At 39.5% G+C, this 20,088-nt stretch overlaps 1 protein-coding gene across 1 annotated transcript in view; it reads right to left on the reverse strand.

The window, feature by feature from the left end:
• Positions 1-19,714, reverse strand: part of LOC111218635 (glypican-6-like) — an 83,374-nt gene extending 63,660 nt beyond the window's left edge. The window contains exons 1-2 of the mRNA XM_022741028.1: positions 19,564-19,714; positions 1,075-1,233 (exon numbers count right to left, since the gene is read on the reverse strand). Coding sequence (XP_022596749.1) covers positions 1,075-1,233; positions 19,564-19,714 — 310 coding nt within the window. The remainder of the gene's footprint in view (positions 1-1,074; positions 1,234-19,563) is intronic.
• Positions 19,715-20,088: the final 374 nt, after the last annotated feature.

Genomic DNA, 20,088 nt, shown 5'->3' on the forward strand with positions numbered 1-20,088 from the left:
TAAGAAACTCTGTCACTGTTCTGGAGAGTGCATTAATAAATAACTTTGCTCATGCTGGCACTGATGCATTACCCACTATTTCAGTAGAGGTTGCCGAAGTTTGATGGTTACAGACAGCTTTACTATTTCTTCATCATTACTCCCTGAAATTAGAAAACTCGGTATATGCCAAGGATTAAATAGCAGTAACAATAATGGGTACTGTCTTATTTGTATTGTGTTTCATTAGTAATCTACAGTAAGCCTAAAAAGATTAAAAATAATTTATTTAAAAAGGAAACATTATGGTGTATTTTCCTTCAGTTTTGTCCTGCCATTCACTTTGAGACAAAGAGAATTCAAACATGGTCATGTTTAAAAGGTTTCTGAGTAATAACTCATTACAGGCTTTTATCCTGCATTCCTAATAAACTGTTTGACAATGCTGACAGGTGGCTGTTCTTGACAATTTTCACCTCCACCACCCTTCACCATTGTCCACACTGATAAGCTGCTGCTCCCCACACAGTCTAATCTTGAGAGCTAGAGGGATTATTATTTCTCATTAAACTGTAACTACAAGGAGCTGACTCCACAGAGAAAGGATACCAAGAGGGAGAGATGGAGAGGTGAAGAGAGAGCTCGGTTCAGTAATGAGTACATCAACTCCCATAGCAGAAGCTCAGTGGATGTGTGGTGGTCAAGACAGTCACCGTGGGGCGAGGACAAGATCACACACAGCACAGGACCACCAAACAACCTTAATAATGCAGAGTTTGGCTCTGTACTGCTGTTCAAGCTGTCAATCTGCTGTGCAAGAAGCCATGTTTGTCTAATCCAACAAGAGGCTTCTCCACTCCAAGGCATATTAATGAGATTTTCACATCTCATCTCCTCTTGAGGGCGGACAGCTACAAATGTATAAACAGTGAATCCTTTCAAATTAACACATGCAGTCTCAATCCTTTGATTTTACCTTTTGTAGCAATTTGTTCTGCTGTGACTGACCATTAAAAACAATAAAATAAAGAAAAGGAAACAAAAGAGGAACATTAATAAAGCATTAAGTTAAAAAAAGAGAGACTTAAGACTTACCATCGAATCTCTGATGTCTGGAAACAAAGGTGCTTCTCAACTCATGACTCATTTCATCAACGAGATTCTCAAAGTCCTGTTTACTCTGTTGACCAAATTTGTCCTCCATTTCCTGGGTGCAACATGTGTTTCCTTGAGGGCATACACGAAGATGTTCACCTGGAAAATAGACAAAAAAAAACAACATGTTTTTGTGTCCACACCAAAACTGACACTGACTGTACACAGCCTTAATAACTGTAACATGACTTGAGTATATAAAATTTCCAAAACTAATATCATCATACTATATACTACAGGTGTCCTTCAGTCAATATTAAATGTATGATTTAATATGAAAGTGCTGACTGCTATGCAAATTCACAGGAAATGCAGTCGCACAAAAATCCAAAGCTGTCACTACAGCAGGATGGATGCTTAAAACCACTATGATTCAATGAAAAACATAATAATTTAAGTTGATAACAGTATTTATCTTTTATGTTATACAGGAAAAGTGTTCAGGATTGCAGGTCCGAAATTTCAGCATCAGAACTGATCCACTTTTGGAAATATTCCTCAGTTGATAAAACGCAACTGGCCAACATTCCTTACACGTTGCGCCACGTTCAAGCATCCAGATGTTTTGTAGCTGGCTTTTATGTTATGAGTGCAGGGAGCCAGGAGGCTTTACACTGAACTGCTGTCTTGTCAGAATTCAATTCTAAAGGGTTATCAGGCATCCACACTTGTATAAAACTGCTTTATAATAAAGCTGCTTTGCTAATGTCAGGAGGTTTAAATGACGGGGAGAACCGTGTCCACATAGCTATGGAAGGAGATGTTGTGGTGACGGATGGCATGTCCACCCATTGTTTTAGTCTATAAAGGCCGGAGTGGTCGATGCCATCCAATGCTACACTGAGGTCATGCAGCAGTAACACAGAACAGTCGGCAGCCATCGTAAATCACTTGTAACTCTAAGAAGAGCTGTTTCATGGCTGTGTAGCTGCAGAACCCAGGTTGAAAACCTCTCAAATATATTGCTGTTATTAAGCGTCTGTAGAAGTTGGTCTAGGATTTCTGCAGTTTGTAAAGCGGCTGGGAGTCTTTTAAGTCCATGGACCAGGTCTTTTCAGCAATAGCTGAATAGGAGCAATCTTAAGAAAGATCAGATCCAGAGAGCTATTCATGATGGAAAGCAGAGTGGGACTGACTGAATCTAAACTGTTTTTTTAGGGATAATATCAAGAGGAGCGTATCACATGTGACACAGTTCTCCAGTGCAGTGATATTGGCCTAAAACAATTCCACAAATCCAAAGAGGGCCGAGGGAGGTGTACCGCAGAGATGGAAAGAGTGATATTTGCCCTAACGAGATCAATCTTTCCAATTTAGGAGGGCAATCTTTTTTTCTTTTTTTTTTTTCCCCACAGTTGGCTGGTGCAGAATCCACTGCTGTAGAGGGAGGAGGGTTTACAATTTGACTGATGGTGCTAACCTTAGTAGCAGTTGTGGTAGTATCGGTAGTGTAGTGGATGTTTGAAAAGTAGACATGGGGTGAACACGTGCAGGTGTGTGCTTAATGTACAGTATGTGTGTGAACAGGGCACTTTGCTAGTGACATGCTAGCCCTTAGCCTTGCAAATAATGCTGGGTTAGGGGAGCAAGTCAGCCCAAAATACAAGACAGACATCTTGATTAATCCATTCACACTTTTGCCCTTTCATTTTTGATTTTGGTTTTGATATAGACATATGCAGACTCCATTTTCATTCATTCATCATTTCCATTGGACATTTTCTTGAAGTGCAGCTCTACAAAAGGAGCAGGTGATGAAAACAAAAATGTGATTTTTGAGCCACCTCAGTTTGCTAGGGTCACCGTGAAACTGATTTGAACCATTTCAGACACAAAACCATGCAAAGCAAATGTGGGCGAGAGTCGGTGTGCCAGTGAATTATAGTTACCCTTGCTTTGTCAGAACTGTAGCTCACAAACATTTAAAGTGTCAGCAGTCCAACATGAAATCCTCGTCAATGACCATTATCCCCACATGAAACGAGTTATGCACTTTTCATTGTCATTTTTCTCTCTACACACAATGACTTCCTAATTTCAGAAATTGACAGAGCAAGAATGGCTTCTTTCTCGTAGGATCTTTAATATTATACTGTGTGGACGAGGACCAATGGCGGAGTTCCTCATTTAATCTGACAGTAACCGACCACCCTGGGTGTCATCCAATCATTAAGGAAATAGAAACCACATTCCTTTAAAATATTCTCCCGCACATTTTGAATTCATGACAATGGGAAAATAATGAAGTGAATCAAAAAATTCTACATCTACATCTTTCCATTGTTCCCAGATAATGCAGACTCGTTTCACAGTCTAAAACGCAATATCGCTGTGGGAGGGTGAGCACAACAGGAAATGAAATGGAAATACAATGACGTGGTAATAAGGACCGTCACGTCATGATGACTGAAGATTGTCAGTGAATTCAGTCCAACTATAAACTGAACCTACTCGCCAAAGTTCCCTTTACAACTGGCGTCGGCATGCATCCTGTGTCTGAACTGTATCCTGACTTAAATGGATGATATATCACACCTTTTTCAGTTGTGTCCCATGCACTAACATTATTATCTCTGATTTCTCTTCCCTTCACAAAGCACAAGGAAATCAGATTTCAGTTTCCCTTTAAAAAATGCAGATTTTTATGTACATTGTCTGCAATCAGGAAAGCAGCTGTAGGCAGATGGCAGCTGTAAAAGTCTCACTGCATGCAGCAGCAGATAGACTAGCACAGCAGCAGAAGAAGAAATGGATTTCACTAAGTGAGCACCACAGCGTGAGCAACAATATGGTGAGCATTTTTTGCACATTGGTGTCCAAAAAAAAAAAAAACATGGCATAATGTGAGATTTTAAAAAAGTTAAAACTTCAACAGCCAGAATTTAAAGTATGCAGTGAGTCAAACATCAAGTTCACATCCCATTCAGCAGCCTTTCTACTGAACAACAGGGAGAAGGAAGAGAGCGAGAGAGACAAAGAAAGCTTTCTGCTTTCTGTGGAACAAGCATGTCAGAAGAACTTAGAACTTGAAATTAATCATAGTAATTTTTACTCAATGTGGCCTCCATTGAATCCTGCAAAATTTCACAGATGAAAGTGTGAAAGCTACTTTAGACAAATGTGCAAGGTCAGCATTCATGCATTATTAAATTTCTTGGGTATGACTAAGCTCCCAACAATTCAAAAGTTCTGCATTCACAAATTCACAATTGCAGTCTGTTGCGCTTTTGACGACTTAAGAAAATGAACAAGCCTGCGTTACCTGGTGCTTGGAGATCAAAGCAGATCGAGAGACACAAGCAGAATGGTGACTACAGTGCTACAATGTAATATCAACTAAACTGACTCAGAGCTTTCAAATGTATCTCAGGGTCGTTGTTGTTGTCGTTGTAAGTCTCTGTGATACCTGAACCAGTTCCATTCGTTGATGAAGGCTGTGAGATGTGGCTGAAAGCTCTGAAAATGGGCTTTGACTTGAGATTATTTGTCACACACAATGATCCAAAGGTTAAGAATGAATTTCCTTACTAAAGATAACATTGTATTTATCTTTAGAAGTGTTGTACTTTAAACTTTTTGTTTAGCAGGGCATTCTCTAAATATAAAACAGGACTAGATGATTTATGTTAGCCCTATTAAGCTTAATATTGGCTGACAAAACACAACAGAAGAAAAACTGTGTGCAGTGCCAATAATTTCATTTAAATGATGTTCAGAAAGTACAGCAATGCAAGCATGCATGACGCAGAAAGGAGGCTTTGGTCTCTCGCTAGAGCAACAGAGGAGTGTGTAAAATCAAAACAGTGCAGTTAATTTCTCTTTTCTCTCCATAAACTGAACATAAATCTTACTTTTCAACAGAGAGATGAACTCTATAAAAAAAAAAAAAAAGGCTTGTAGCGAGGGAACATTTTTGTGTGTGTTGGTATGCAAAGCATCCGCTGAAACAGAGGGTGGTAAAGAGAAAGCTCTACTCCAACAACACATCTTTGCTACAAGGTAGGAAATTTTAAAATGTTTCATTATTTTCACCATGGGTGTTTATTTTCCCATCAAAATAACTGATTTTATTTACATAGAATTCAAATGCATAATTTAAAGTGTTTCAGAATTTCCACTATGTTTATGAGTTTGTTTAAAATAATACTATTACTGTTTTATCCCTTTGTTACAATAGGTAATGGGTATGAGTGGCCATGAACCTCCTGATGGCAAAATCAATCAAATAAACAGCCGACACATTACAAATACATATGAGACTTAATTATAATCACTGTGCTGAATCTTTAAATATAATTTCAATATATTTATCATATTATAGTTAATTTCTGTAGAAAATTGTATTTTCATGGTTCTGATGAATCAAGAACATTGTGTGAAAATAAGAGAACAGAACAGATACTGTGAAAATATAGAAACATTTACTCACAGTATAATCCCCCCCCCCCCCCCCCAAAAAAAAAAGCTTTGATCATAGAAGGAAGGAGGATTTCTGTGCGAATATGTCACTGGAGCATTCTGGTGGACAGATGTTTGGTTAAATATGGCACACCATGCTCACAATTCCAGCATCACTGTTCAGGCCTACACTGACTGAAAAGAAGGTGAGGTATTTATTTAAAAATAACGTTAAAGCCGCCGGGTCAGAGACCATGTTACTGGGAAGTCCCTCAGGCTACAAATTTTAAGTGCAGCCTTTTCATCAGAAATGTCAAGAAGAAGAAAAAAAATCCATCTTGACACGACAACCCTACTGTGTGCTCCAGCAGTCTCAATAGAGCAAAACATCACTTAAAAATAAGCCTGTCGTACATCAACATATGAGAAGGAGCTTTCAGGGGACTCCACCACTCAGCAAAGTGCCACGACCTTTCTAGCCAAGGTTAAAACAGCACCGTGCCCTCACAGATAACCTATCTACTGGAGTACAGGCTACACATTAGAAACAGACAGGATGGAGTGTGGACCAGAGAGTTATTCTACAGCAAAGGAAAAACACACAGGGTTGGTTGTAGTGTCATATAAAGGTTTTTATAACATTTTAACTTATTTTACTTATTAATATTATTTTGGTGATATTTGAAACTTTCTATAGTCAGCGCCTGATGCAGCATACTCTTGGCTCCCCGCACGCATGAATTTGATCATATAAAATAATAATTATGCACTTTTTTTATTTTTCCAAATGTTATTGGATAGAATGGATCAAAATATGATAATAAAAATAATCATTTTGCAGGATTTGTGACAAATTATTCATCGTTTTACTGCTGCATCTTTTTCCAGTGATTGTGTACAGGGCCAGGTGATGAAGCTGCAGTAACCTGGTTCAGCCACTACGCCAGAAATGCTTCACATGCTACTTTCCCCTCCTCTCAGCTGATAAAATCGGATGGTTACAGATTCACTGCTTACATTCAGCACTCAACTCTTTTCACTAATTTCGCTCACACTTACACTTCAGTTGCTATAAGTGCACACACTTCAATAAGGACTTCATCTCCTCTCAGTCCACTGTAAGTTCTCAGTGCTTTCACTTCAGCTAACTGTCATTTCTCTTTATTTCTTTGATCTTATGCTTCCTGTTTGTTACTTTGAGAGTGTCCTCATATAAAAGAAAAAAAAAAGAAAAGAAAAAAGGCCAACTGTAGGTCGTCTGTGCAGCAGCTTTTATAACCCATAGTTACGTTTTATCGTTGAGCGACCTCTAACGGACGTAGTAGGAAGTCAGGTGATGTAGTATGTAGAGCAACAAAGTTCCATCAGTTAGATGGAGGTCGGGGTGGATGGATGTGTCAACAAAACACAGGACTTTAACAGAGGGGACGCAACATTGTTCCTTTTATCCATTACCATCCCACAACCTTAACCACATGTTTATTATTGTAACCATGACAACGAAGGTCCTCTAATCTTAAGTACTTATTTTTACCAAAACCATGAGCTTTCCCTAAACATAACAAAGTTGTTTTTGTGCTTAAACCTAACCAAACCATGACCATTCCGCAATCTTAACCGCGTGTTTTGTTACTGCTACCATGACGACAAAGGTCTGTTACGCCTGCCGCTGGTAAGCGCTCCTACAGGTCGTGTCCAATGGTAGGGCCAAGCGATCTATATGGTTGACTAAGTTGGAAGAATTGTTTGCTACTTCAGCTGCTTCTTCTCTTACAGCACTTACATGCAATTCAACCCCCCTGGTTTCTCTAGCAGTTGATCAGTGTGAGTGACTGCTGCAATCATTTACGCATCACCCCCAAAGAATCGAAGAATAAAATAAACCACAAGCTTCTCGGTCCAGCCCTGCAGCATAGCCCAGTTCTCTGCCATTAATTCATATGCCCAGTATGTTCTTATAAATAAAAAAAAGTATCTATAAGTCACAGGTCAAACTTGTGAGCACTAACTCTGGTTTTCTATAATGGAAACAACATACATTTGTGTTGCTGGTTCACAGCTTTGGGAAAGGGGATAAAAATAATAAATAAAGAAATTCTGCTGTGCTGTGAGCAGTTGGAGATGGGAGTTGATGGTGACCTCCAGTCTGCCGCCAGACATTATTGGCTGAATACAGTTCCATTATTATCATTTTCTATGGAACTCAGCAAGTTTCTCCAAATAAACTGCAAATTGGCATTGACACTGTATTTTCAACAACAGCACATATTCTACTGTTATAGCTGTACCTTTGCACAGAGGTGAAACATTAAACAACTTGTTGGCATTGCTAAATAGTCAGTGTCTCTCTCTCGCTCTCTCCAACACACACAGAGGTATGCAGAGACCTATCATGAACTTATCGTTCACTTTTTTTTTTTTTTTTACAATGTCACAGTACTACAGATGGAGATGCGTTTCCTGTGATGAAGTTTACCACAGCTTTAAGCTTTTATCAGCTTTTCTATCACCTCATGTCCCATCTTTCAAAAAGAAAAATAGAACGTTGTGAGTGTAGACCCATGAGACTTGCAAAAGGTTTTTGGAAACACTTGTGAAAACAAAAGTCTTCTTCAAGTAAGCGTCTCAGCACAGCTTTGGGATAGTCCTCCTTGTTTCTTTACTCATTGGGTCTGCACGGAGCCAAGTCTTATGCAGATGGGGTTTTTGTTTGCTTTTGGTTGGTATGATACCAAGTATGATTTCCACCTCAAGCTGTCTGTGATCCTGAGCAAGCCATACATTAGGAGCTGAAGGGGAATTATTTCCCACTAATAGCCTTGTATCAAAGCTGGCTTATGCTGAGTCATTCAGTATTAACAGGACTGTGAGGGTGAGACAAAAAGACTTGTCCCAACCTAGCCTCATTGTACTATCCCAGTCCGTGTCTTCTATTTGTACACAGCCAACAGAATGATACATAACTTCACTTTGTTTTTGAGCCATTGACACCAGATCATGTTTAATATGCATAGAAAGCAGCGGATCCTACTCATATTAACACATTAACAAACAGCAAAAAAGGAGCAATACATATCCAATACATACATGTTATACCACTACTGTTGACCCTGCTCCAACACTGAGAAAAACGTGACATTGGGTTCTAATGAGGAAGGTTTATGCATGCATGCATTCATGCCTATAAATATACTGTGTATAATAATAAATTGCAATTACTTCATGTCAGTCCCATGTCAGTAATCAAATGAAGTGTCAGTCAGATCAAGCAGGTTATTATCACTGCTAATGGCGCTCTTACATTAGCAGCTCTGTTCGCCCTTCTTCCTGCTGAGATGTAATCACATACATACCTGCCACTTAATTGTAGGATTTCAGATTATTTTATCATGGATGTTTACAGTCCCGTCCCCCCCCCTTCAAGGTGAGGCTTATTCATGTTTCTACATGACGTCATGGGATGGCGTATAAATATCACACCAATCTTCAGGACATTTCGTGCATCACGTCCACGCATTTTCAGCTTTTCACGTGCGTCATTCATTTTAGTTAGGGTAAGGGTTAAGCACCCCTCCATGGGTGCCTTTAAAAATCCCTCAATTTTTATAAACTACAGATATTAACACAAATATTTGTTTTTTAAAGTCTGTCACATTTGGCTGTCCTCTTTCAGATCTTCAGCTTAAAAGCTTAAAAGTCACAAAACTCCACTTTGTGCACCCTTCCTATCATTTTTGATATGATAAAGAAAAAAGTGACTATAGGGAGAAATTACACTTTCATGTCCCTTTAACTAAATGTAAAACATGACTTAAGTTGTCCGTTATATGCTCTCTCAAGGGCAAGTGTTTTTTTATTTTTTTACTTTATATGAGAATATGTATGGCATTCACAAAGTAATGTGCCACAACTTAACTTGTGAGACAGCTTAGAGAATAAAGTGTCCGAGATCCTGTGAATACCAGCGAAGGTAGGCCAACTCTCAGAAGTATTCGTCAGTGTACCTGGCCAAAGAGACCCACAGCATATGTGCTCTGCCATCTGCTGTGTCCCGTGGCTCCCCCTGACAATTTTTTTTTTTCATGCATTCACACTTGAAGCCATACTCTGGCCTAATGAGATCAACGTTCCTAACGCCAGTGAAGTTGCTTCTTCCTTGTCACGTCGCTTCATTGGCAAAAGACAGATGCAAAGTACTCTTAATTTAAAGTACACTTTCATTTTGGTGGCTTGTTAGCAGTTGTTAGTTCTGTGATTGAGAGTGTGAATGTGTTTTAGTTGGAATTTTTCAATTCATTTCATATTTTTGTTTCATTTTTAGTCAGCAAAAACTCTTTTCTAAATAAAGTGGGTGGAAGTATCTGCTGGTTCTTTTCCTACCAGACCCTGTGTTTCCATTATCAGTTTTACTTGCAGTCTTCTCAGAGTAGCTAAGCTCGGAAAATGTCCTGATGCAGACATGGCAATTATTTGCAAATATGATTTTTGCTCAATTTTTTGCCCCCTCATACACGTCATTCATATAACTGTGTTTGTCATCAATCATCTTGATGATTTGGGATTTATCCACCTTAATTCAGCATTCTCAAAATTCTCAAAATAGGTAAACCCACATGGAGAAAGTGGGGAAAAGCAATTTCATAAAATGCTTGCTTTGTTGCAAACTGAGCTAATTTGATTTATGCTAGTTTCTGTCCGACTGGGGTTTTTTTAGCCACACCACATGGATGAATCCATAGCATGGATGTCAACACAACACAACACAACTGAGTGAACAAGTGAATTTAAAAAAAAAAAAAAATGAATTCATGATTTAGTCAAGTAAGTGGGCAGATATACTGTATGAATAAGTTTCTGGATCCATGAGCATCACGTCTCCACACGATACACTGTAAGGGGCTCATTATAGCTGACCTAAACAGACTAAGTTAGCTCACTCATTTCACTTTCTTGTCAATAATAAATCAAGAGGTTAGCCAGAGGTTGCTGTACCTAGCTGGTCTATCTACAGCTGATCATATTCAGTTAATGTCATATGCTTTCAGACATGCAAGATACTTAATGTACATAGACTGAGCACACTGAAACCCCTGCCCCCCTGACTGGTGGATGATCAGACTCTTGATAGGAAATCTACATGCAATAGTCAGATCATATCCCCGGGAACTACAGTGCATGAGAATGAAATTCAATGCATAAGAACATAAGCATGGATTTATAAATCTGTGTATTCCACACAGTCTTTCCTTTACACTTTTAATAATGTCTCGAGAGGGTTTTGTGTACAGAATAGCCAAGTTTCTCACTCAAGTTAGAACTGGCATCAATCACAACTGAATGACATTATTCCTATCACATTTTGGGTCATGTCAGAAGTCATAATGAAAGGCATGCTCGTGTTTTAAATAAGTGGGGGATGCTGATAGAGAGGAGTGTATGTCCTTGGGTGAATGAGGACAGGTTCAAGAGGAAATGAAATCTCACTGACATAAAACAGTCTACAATAAAAGCAGCACAGTACAATGGTATGATGGTATTCTTCATCCTCAGGAGAGTCAGCGTGAAGGGAAAAAGGACAGGAATAAAGATGTTGGAACAGTTTCATACTCAGAGCAAATGTATCAGTATTTTTTTTATTTTTTCTATTTGAATATGTCAAGATATTCCACTGCAACATGCCATGTGCAAGGCTGTGTGCACGATAAAACAGCCAAGTGTTGACTCAACTGCATGGTGTTTCATATTGAAATATTTCTAAGTGTACTATAAAAAAAAAAACTCTTTGAAGGGAAAAATATAAATGCATAACTGCCCTCTGTCACTGCAGAAGAACCATTTTTAAGATGCTTTGAAGAAATTGTTGTAGAGAAATAGGTTTTCTAGACAATATATTTGCTTCTCATGCTGATCGTTCCCAATACTGGGCCACACTGTGACATTTAAACATAGAGCTGTGTCTGAAGCTGCAGCTGATACCTACTCCTCTGTGTTCAAAGACAAAAATTCCGGATGAGAAAGATGACCGTGCAATCCACTTGAGCTGAACACATTTTTAGATGAATCATTTCCTCCGTTTTGATTACTGATCAACTGTTTGAGCCAATTTCCTACAAAAAGCTAAGATGCATTTTCTACCTCCAGCTTGTCAAATGTGATTTCCTCCTTTTTTTTTTTGTCATATAATGATAGAAAACTGACTATTTTTCACAACACAATCTGAATATGTCACCTTGGGTTCTGGTAAATTCTTCCTGAATCTCGCAGACCAAACAATTTGCTGAGAAAATAATAAAGCAGATTAATCAACAATTAAAAAAAGATTTCTTTCAGTCGTATTTTCCATCCTACATTGAGGCAATCGCACGTGTAACAAATATACACAAATACTAGATTTATCCTTGTATAAATATTTGCCGAGAAGATAAATATCCAACCAAAAAGTACAATATGTTTGACCTCGAGGGTAATAGCTACGGAATATTCATGTGCTTCTGCAAGGTGCACCAATATCATTACAGCTAAGATTAATGTATGGATTTCCTTAACACCATGTGCAGCACATTTAGGAATGTCAGGCACAGCATAATCAGCATATGCAGCACTATGTCTGGCTTTGATATTTATTGAGAAGTATGTACTAAAAATCCTAGTGTAGGCACGGGAAGACCAGTGTGGATATTCGATCCACGTGGGCAGCATGCCTAGAAGCCCCTGAGAATTAGACCTGAGCAGGCAAGCCACTCTCTTCTGCTTCACCTTGCTAAGTGGAGCATGGCAGAGGGCTACACCACAGGTAGCAGCTGGTGGCTGTTTGGAGACCTTGAGGGGAACTGAGAGCCGCACTGATCACTCAGCATTTACAGCTTAGTTTACCAACACCGGGCATTATTAGCCCTGATAGCTTGTTACAGTGAAAGTGGCCTCTAGTCTGCTTAACCACGAGGAAGAGGGCGCAAGTCGACTGCACAACGCTGTACTCCCCACGGCACGCTGCCGCAACGCGCCGCACTGAACCGTCCTCAGGAGCAGTGTAAAGGCAAACATCCTCTCCAGTTGCACATCAGGTCTAGTCAGACGTCAACAAGACAGGAGTGGCAGACGTGTGGCTAAAGATAGATCCAACGACAGCAACGAGGCATTCGAGGGGGCTGTATTTCATGATGGCTAGGTTTTGACAGGCAGATGAGGTGTTGGGGAAAAGTACCAGCTATACGTCACAGCCAAAAGCCAAAATTTGATTCTCGTGTCAATGAAGAAACAACACATTGATCCTGGGGACGGTTTTCTGAAAGTCACTGATGATGCGCGGACAGCTCGAAAAGATACAGCAAAATTTTGTCATCTACTGGAAACTGTGTAAACAATTCTGGAAAAATAAATAATAAAGAGACTCAGTCAAGGTAGTCACATATCACGTTAAGAGATGTGTGCCAAAAATGTCTGAACAATGACTCCAGCCTCCCCGTAATCTTACACATACAGAAACATAACTGGTGGCATTTTGTGATTTGGTATTCTTCCACCTTTCCCTCCACTTCAGTTTGAGAAAAAATGTAATTTTGAGCCTGATGCGTATGCGAAGAGAGAGATGTCCACGGTACCAATGGAATTTGATAGACAGAGATTATTATACTGTAAGATGTAAGCTACCAAAAGGAGTATATTACAAATCAGGCATGTAGCATGTGTAGTCTATACTGATAGAAAATAGGAGAAACTGGAATTTCCGCCGTGCAGTTTTATGCCTCCGCCAACCAGTCAGATTGCAGTTAACATCCATGTCTGTCCACACTTATATAACATATGCAGTCAAAAGGTGGATGCTTCACACACATCTTTAACCCGGCGCAACAACCACAGTTTCAAAGTGGTCACCAAGATAAGTGTCACTAAATCAGTATCCGACCAAATGTGCAAAATGGTCACGGTCATGGTTGGACAATGGCCACCAAAGTGTTTTTGCAGAACATTATGATGTCACAGTGAATTTGACCTTTGACCTTCTGGATATAAACTGTCATCACCTCATCATTTTATCCAATTCAACACTGATGCGAACTTTTGTCATTATTAGTGTGTGGAAAACATGTTCTGTGAAGTCATAGTGACATTAACCTTTGACCGCCATATTCTAATCAGTTCATCCTCGAGTCCAAGTCGATATTTGAGTCAAATTTCAAGTAATTCCCTCAAGGCGTTACAGAGATGTCACATTCACGAGAATGGGACAGACGGACAATCCCAAAAACAACACTGCCTCCGGCCACGGCTGTCACAGACCTACATACAAATAGGATCAATGCATGGTTGAAATGTGTTTATGCCAGCTTCTTAAATTCTCAGTGGCTCCAGGTTAGAGTTTAATTGGGCAGTTGTTGACAGGAAGTAATAGATCAAAATAACATCTATTCAATCTCTTGTTGACAACAGAAGTGCGCAATCCTTCACATTTCAAGTGATTCTTAAACCATTAAACAGCTACTGCCACACCGTCTCAGGAGAACAACTTCAATCCATTTCCTTGATTTTCACAGTAGATTTATCTCAAATGAGTTTGACAAGCATTAATTCTCCATGGCTGTGTTCACACCACTTTTCCTCCAGAAACCTATGTGACAACCGCTGCTTATCAACAGATAAACATGGCACATCAGGCTTATAGTATTTGGCCAAACTTCAATAACCCAGTGTGTCTTTCATGTGTTGTCTTTTTCTTTTTCTTGTCTCCATTTTTAATGTATTCAGAAATTACAATTTGCAGCAAAAAGAAGCTTTGTTGCTACCCACTATTAAAACAACTGAAATCCAACTGAAAATGTCTGAATAATGATTTCCCATTATGTGCACTATAAATTAGCAAAAAATAAACAGCATTGTTATGAACTGTCCAACTGCCAACTAAAATCCCTTCTGGTTTTAAAATGTGTAGGCCGTATTAAAATTTCAGCAACCAGAGTTATGAGCAACAGAAAGTTGGACATAAACCCTGCTGAAGGCCACAAACAAAATAAACACAAGGCTTGGGTCGCAGACAGGATTAGGGTTTGGAAATATTATCCAGAAAGTACTTTTTTGATGTTAAAAAAACACAGTAACCCTGAAGACATGACTTTCCCTCCTTCCTAAACAAACTCAAACGCATCAAAATTCACATGCTGACGATATCTTCCTTTAGGGAGCTGCAGAAGAGCATTATTACATAAACTGGAAGTTCCAGAGTGGTAGAGTAAAATCATTTAGTCAAAAACTGGCTGCATGCAGGCATACATGGGGGCGTTCCATGTCAATATTTCATACGAACAAATTAAATGGCCTGTATACAGTTCCTGACAGTGACCTGATGTACATAAAACAGAGGAATAATTTAACTACGCTTTACAATGAGTCTAAAGCGGTGCTGCAATTGATGGTTATTGATTAATTTGTAGATTTTTTTTTTTCGTTTAATATAGTCTTTGCTCAATGAAATGTAGCAACCATTTGAGAAGCTGAGATTTTAGAGCACGTGGCGTTTTTCACTATTTCTGCACTAGAAAATGACAGAACTAGTTAACTGATTTATCAAAATTGGCTAAACGATTAATCAACTAATCATTTCAGCTCTAGCATGAAGCCCCTGAGAACTCTGTCTCATATTTGTCTGTAACATTAAATATCCATGACTAAATAAGCACCAATCAAAGTAAAAGTTAAGAAAGATCATTTTCCATTTTACACTCAAAAACTCAGCTAATCTGCTTCATCAGGACTATGTGGATGTGGTTTGATAAGATTTCATTGAAACACCAGCAAACGACCTCAAAACAGTCTTTAAGATTTTCAAACGTTGCAAAACTAAGATTGGTTTCTCAGAAGTTCATGCTGTCACCTTTCCCCCACTTCAAACAAGTGAGAGGGGTGAGGGCCAAACCCCAAACGTATTCGTGTAGGACGCCGTTGCACAATATCACTAATAAAGCTTTTCAGTGGTAAAGATACAGCAAATTGTATCTCATCTATTTAAACTGAAACCCGAAGGTGAAAAAACTAAAAACACAATGAAAATAATCAAACATTCCCCTGCAGCTTTTTGACATGCCTTGAGAGTTGTGTTGCTGCGCTTCCAATGCTGCAACCCTGAGACACTTGCAGGACAAAATGTTTTCCTGCAGCTCTCAGAGGGAACACCCGCAGAGAGAGGCCATCATGAGGCCATTTTGGCATTCATGAGCATGATTGATGACACAGGGATGGAGGCAGCATTTGAGAAATCCCCTCTGCTGCGGGAAAAATGATGATTGTTTGGATTCTTCTTCCCTGATAGCATCCCCCTCTGCTGCTTCTCAGTAGGACACTTTCACAATGCATTATATAGCAGAACGCAGCCTCAAATGCTGGTGCTATATATACAAACTCAGACAATAACTGCCAAGCCGAAAAGTCCAATTATCTGCAAATTCTATCACAAATATTATGATGTTTGCAGGGTGAAATTTAAACGCATCAACACCCCATAAACCCACCAAAAAGCTGTGAGCCCTCTCAGGACTTCACGCCCAGATCCAGCTCCACACGTGTGACTGACAGGAAGGTCACAATAATCTGACAATACATCACAGGGATACTGACGGATGCTGCAGGGGCCAACAAAGTCACCTGGCCATTCCCTCTGCAGGCACTCCCATTTAGCCCTTTTTAATCCTCTCCATCCCATTACATGACAGTAGAGAACCTGTGCACATTACACGCTTCAGCAGAGATCATTTGCCTCGTTGTGCAGGCAGCCAAGGATCACATAAAATATCAGCAACGTTATTTCTGTCCCATCTCCATCTCCTGGCTGGGAGTAAACAGAGCTGGATGTCAAATGACCGCATGACAGAATATGACATGCTAAGAAGTTCCATTGAATCCAGCAGTCTGCTGTATGACTCACTTTCCATATCTTCCCGTCGTGTCTCAGACGTTGGGTAATCCACTGAGTGGAAACTGAGACAGTAGGGGCCAGACTGAGCGCAGGTTTGATCTTTAACCACAGCAGTGAAGAATGAAGAAGAGGATTTAAAATTTGATTTTTTTTTTTTTATTTCACTTTTTGTTAAGTCAAATTAAAACAGAAACTAAAGTATGGTGTGGATAGGGGGATGCTGTGGGCAATTTTTAGATGTGTAAACACTCAAAAGACCTTTAGAGCAATCTGAAAGTTCATGCTCCCATGCTTCAAAATGCCTTCACCATGTTGCTGCTGACAGCCTCCAGCCTGGCCTGGTCAGCAGGCAGAAGCATCGCCTAAGTCTTGTGGAATTACTGCACCAACTGAGCCTTTAGGCTTTGGATCATAAAAGCATTTCGGTCAATAACACACCAACTCAACTGCTGTCATTCCACCTGACCCGGTTCCTTCTGTTTGACCAAACAAAAATCTGTGATTTTAAGATTTTCATCTTTAACTTCATACAAAAAAAAAAAATTCTGTAGCTGTGGCTGAGCATTTTCAGTGGTGCTGAGCACTCTATACCCTGCTGTTATTCCTCTATTATATTTGAAATGGTTGAACCATTACAAATATAATAGATTTGGCCAATATGAGTAAATCATGTTGAAAAAGGCTCTAAATGAAAACAAATTATTACACACACACATTAATGTGATAAAGAATTTATCAGTAGTCTAATGTTATTAACCTTAAACAGATAATGAAAATCAAAAAATGTGGCATATATATATATATATACATACACACACACATACATACATATATATATATATGAGATATATGAAATCCAGTGTTTTCTAACAAATCTGATGTGTAACACGGTCTCAAATAGCAACTCACATCAAAAGCACGAGTACACAAATCCATCTGTCACCACAATTCGATGTTAAAGGCCTGCCTATCAGATAATGCTGATTTCAAGAAATCCAACAGCAAAGAGCCATCATTTAACACAAGTGTATGGTATGGAGAAGCAATGAATTTATATAGGTGTAGCAGTAAGATGAAGGCTGGCACTTTTCCCAAGTCATCAGTGAGTTAATAGAGGGTGAAACAGACAGACACAATAATCTATAGGGGAAGCTTTAAGCCGCTCTACAGCGAATCCCACGATGACCAAGTAATGTACAAGTACTGGAATATTAACTCCAAACTAATGTCATGACTGAACACGCTCCCTACCTGCCACACGGACGTTCTTAACCCCTACTTAAAACACTGAGTACATTTGCCAGATTTATCCAAAAAAAAAAAAAACTGTTAAAACCAAGCAACTACTCTACTCAATAAACTCAAGACAGACAAAGTACCATCAGTTATATTATATCATTTCAACAGTTAAACACGGCGATGGAAGATCTCAATAAAGAACATGTGCTGTATTTCTGTCTCTGATACTGGACAAATATTTTGGCAGATACCTTTTTCTGATCAGAAGATGCTATTTTTACATTTACATTTTTACATTAACCTTTAAATAAAAGGAATTTCCCCTTTTCCTCAAGTCAAGCTTTGGCTCAGCTCGAATGTTGTCTGCATGAGTGAAAGGGAATAACTCGAAGGACGTGCCCATCACTGTCTGAATTTGCTGAGGTGTTGATAATGCGTTGTCTCTCCAGCAGACATGTAAGGTTATGACTCATTCAAAGGCCAGATCAAAAGGCGTTTATTCAGGGTGACATCAATCAGAGATGAGAGAGATTGAATTTTTCACTCATTAGGGAGATTAGTTGTGATGTCAGGGACCTGGATCCAAAGGATTTAATCAGTTTGTTATTCAACCCATCGCTGAACAGGTGTGCCAGTTATCAAATATGCAGCCTTTTACTTGCGCCAGATTTCCTGCCTTATAGAAAGAATCGTTGGCCCGGAGCATAACAATGACAACATGGAGAGATAAGTCAGCTGGGGTAATATGAAGACAAAGAAGAACAAATCCAGACATACAGTATTCACATAAATAACAACTATGAAATCACAGAATTAAACTTTACTTTATAACTTTTTCATATTAATATGCTAATCATGTAGCTTTTAAGAATTGATTTAATGGTATATTTAATATAATTTATTTATTTACATTTTACAGCTAAAAAAAGATCAACTACTTATCTATATCCACTTCAACATAAGTATTTTGAAAATTGTATTTATGTAAAAACTCCAACTAAACATCTTCAAACAAGTATTTTTTTTTATTTTTTTTTGCATGTACGAAAATGTATTTTATACATTTTACTGTCACAAGACCCAAATGCAAATAGGTCTAAATATGTCATTCATTCAATAAGTGAATGGCTTGGGTAGTGGCTGAAATTATACAGAATGAGTGACTCGTGGTAATGGACTAGGCAACTACTGAAGCACTGCAAGAGCCAGCAGTTCCACTTCACCTCATCACCTCATTTTCGCAGAGAATCTGAGTTAATCTGCAGAGTTGACCATTCATTATCTCTGCTTGGTTAGCACTGTCGGAGACCTCTACTGGACAACACGTAGACCGACCTTATACCACAGCTGTCTGGAGGACTATTTTTTTTTCATATTCATTAGTGATGCTGGCTGATGTTATAGGATACTGTTATCGCAGCACGAATATACAACCATTAAACCTCGCGTAAAGTGTTAGTGCTGTGTGTTCAGGCGTCTTAAATCGCAGCAGGCCTGTCACTTTCACTGGTGCAAGCTGCAGGGAGCAGGAGGCTGCTCCAGCTGTTGCTCACCATCCTATCTGCGGTCAATTAGGATTATTTTGGCAACTGGTTTAAAACTTTAGTCGGTGAGACTCGCAGCAACTTAGTGACTGACAGGTGGTTGAGGTGCCCGTTCAATGCAGTCGCAGGCAAACCCCTGCAGCATTCAACCCGCCTTTACAGACCCGTTTTGCATTATAAATGATTTGCAATGTTATGGTTTGAGATTCTTTTTTTTCTTTTTTTTTTTTACTTTTCAATCCAGGTCTAAAAATTAAATATGGATGTGTTGATTTCACAAAGGCCGTGTTTATTTAAATGGCGCTGAGCCTAATTGACAGGTCGCACTGAGTCCAACCTTACCTGGGATCTCCTGAAGAGGAACATGTGCGAAGCTGAAGCCTTTCCCGATACAAGCCTCCCTCACCTCGCTGCAGTTCCGTGCTTTAAAATCTGCTCTTGCTGCAACCGACAGCACAGAAAAAGTGCAAATGATGGTCTCTAGTCTGAGCATTGTTCACTTCTGTGAAGATCCCTATTGTTTAAGGTTCTCTGCAGTAGGATATATATCCCGCTTGCTGGCAAAACTCCCCTGCAGCAGGTCCGCAGGTACTTAATGAGTGGGTGTTTAATGGTTGCAACTAAACTCTTGGTGTCTACCAACACATTTCCCAGAGCTAAACGGGGCTCTGTTGCAACCGAGAACGGTTCAAAGTCCCCCGGCGCCCGCAGAGAAGAGGACTGCGAGTGTGGAGGTGCCTCATGAATCCAGGCAGCGCGTTTCCCGGCGTGTTGACTCAACTTCGCTGAGCAGACGGAGCCCCTGGTCGCCGTGTTGGAGTGGAAATGCTGTGTGGAGGGGAGCGCTCTGTGTTCACATCAGATGCA

The sequence above is a fragment of the Seriola dumerili genome, unplaced genomic scaffold (genome assembly GCF_002260705.1).
Source record: "Seriola dumerili isolate Sdu_G_001 unplaced genomic scaffold, Sdu_1.0 BDQW01000052.1, whole genome shotgun sequence".
Classification (NCBI taxonomy): domain Eukaryota; kingdom Metazoa; phylum Chordata; class Actinopteri; order Carangiformes; family Carangidae; genus Seriola; species Seriola dumerili.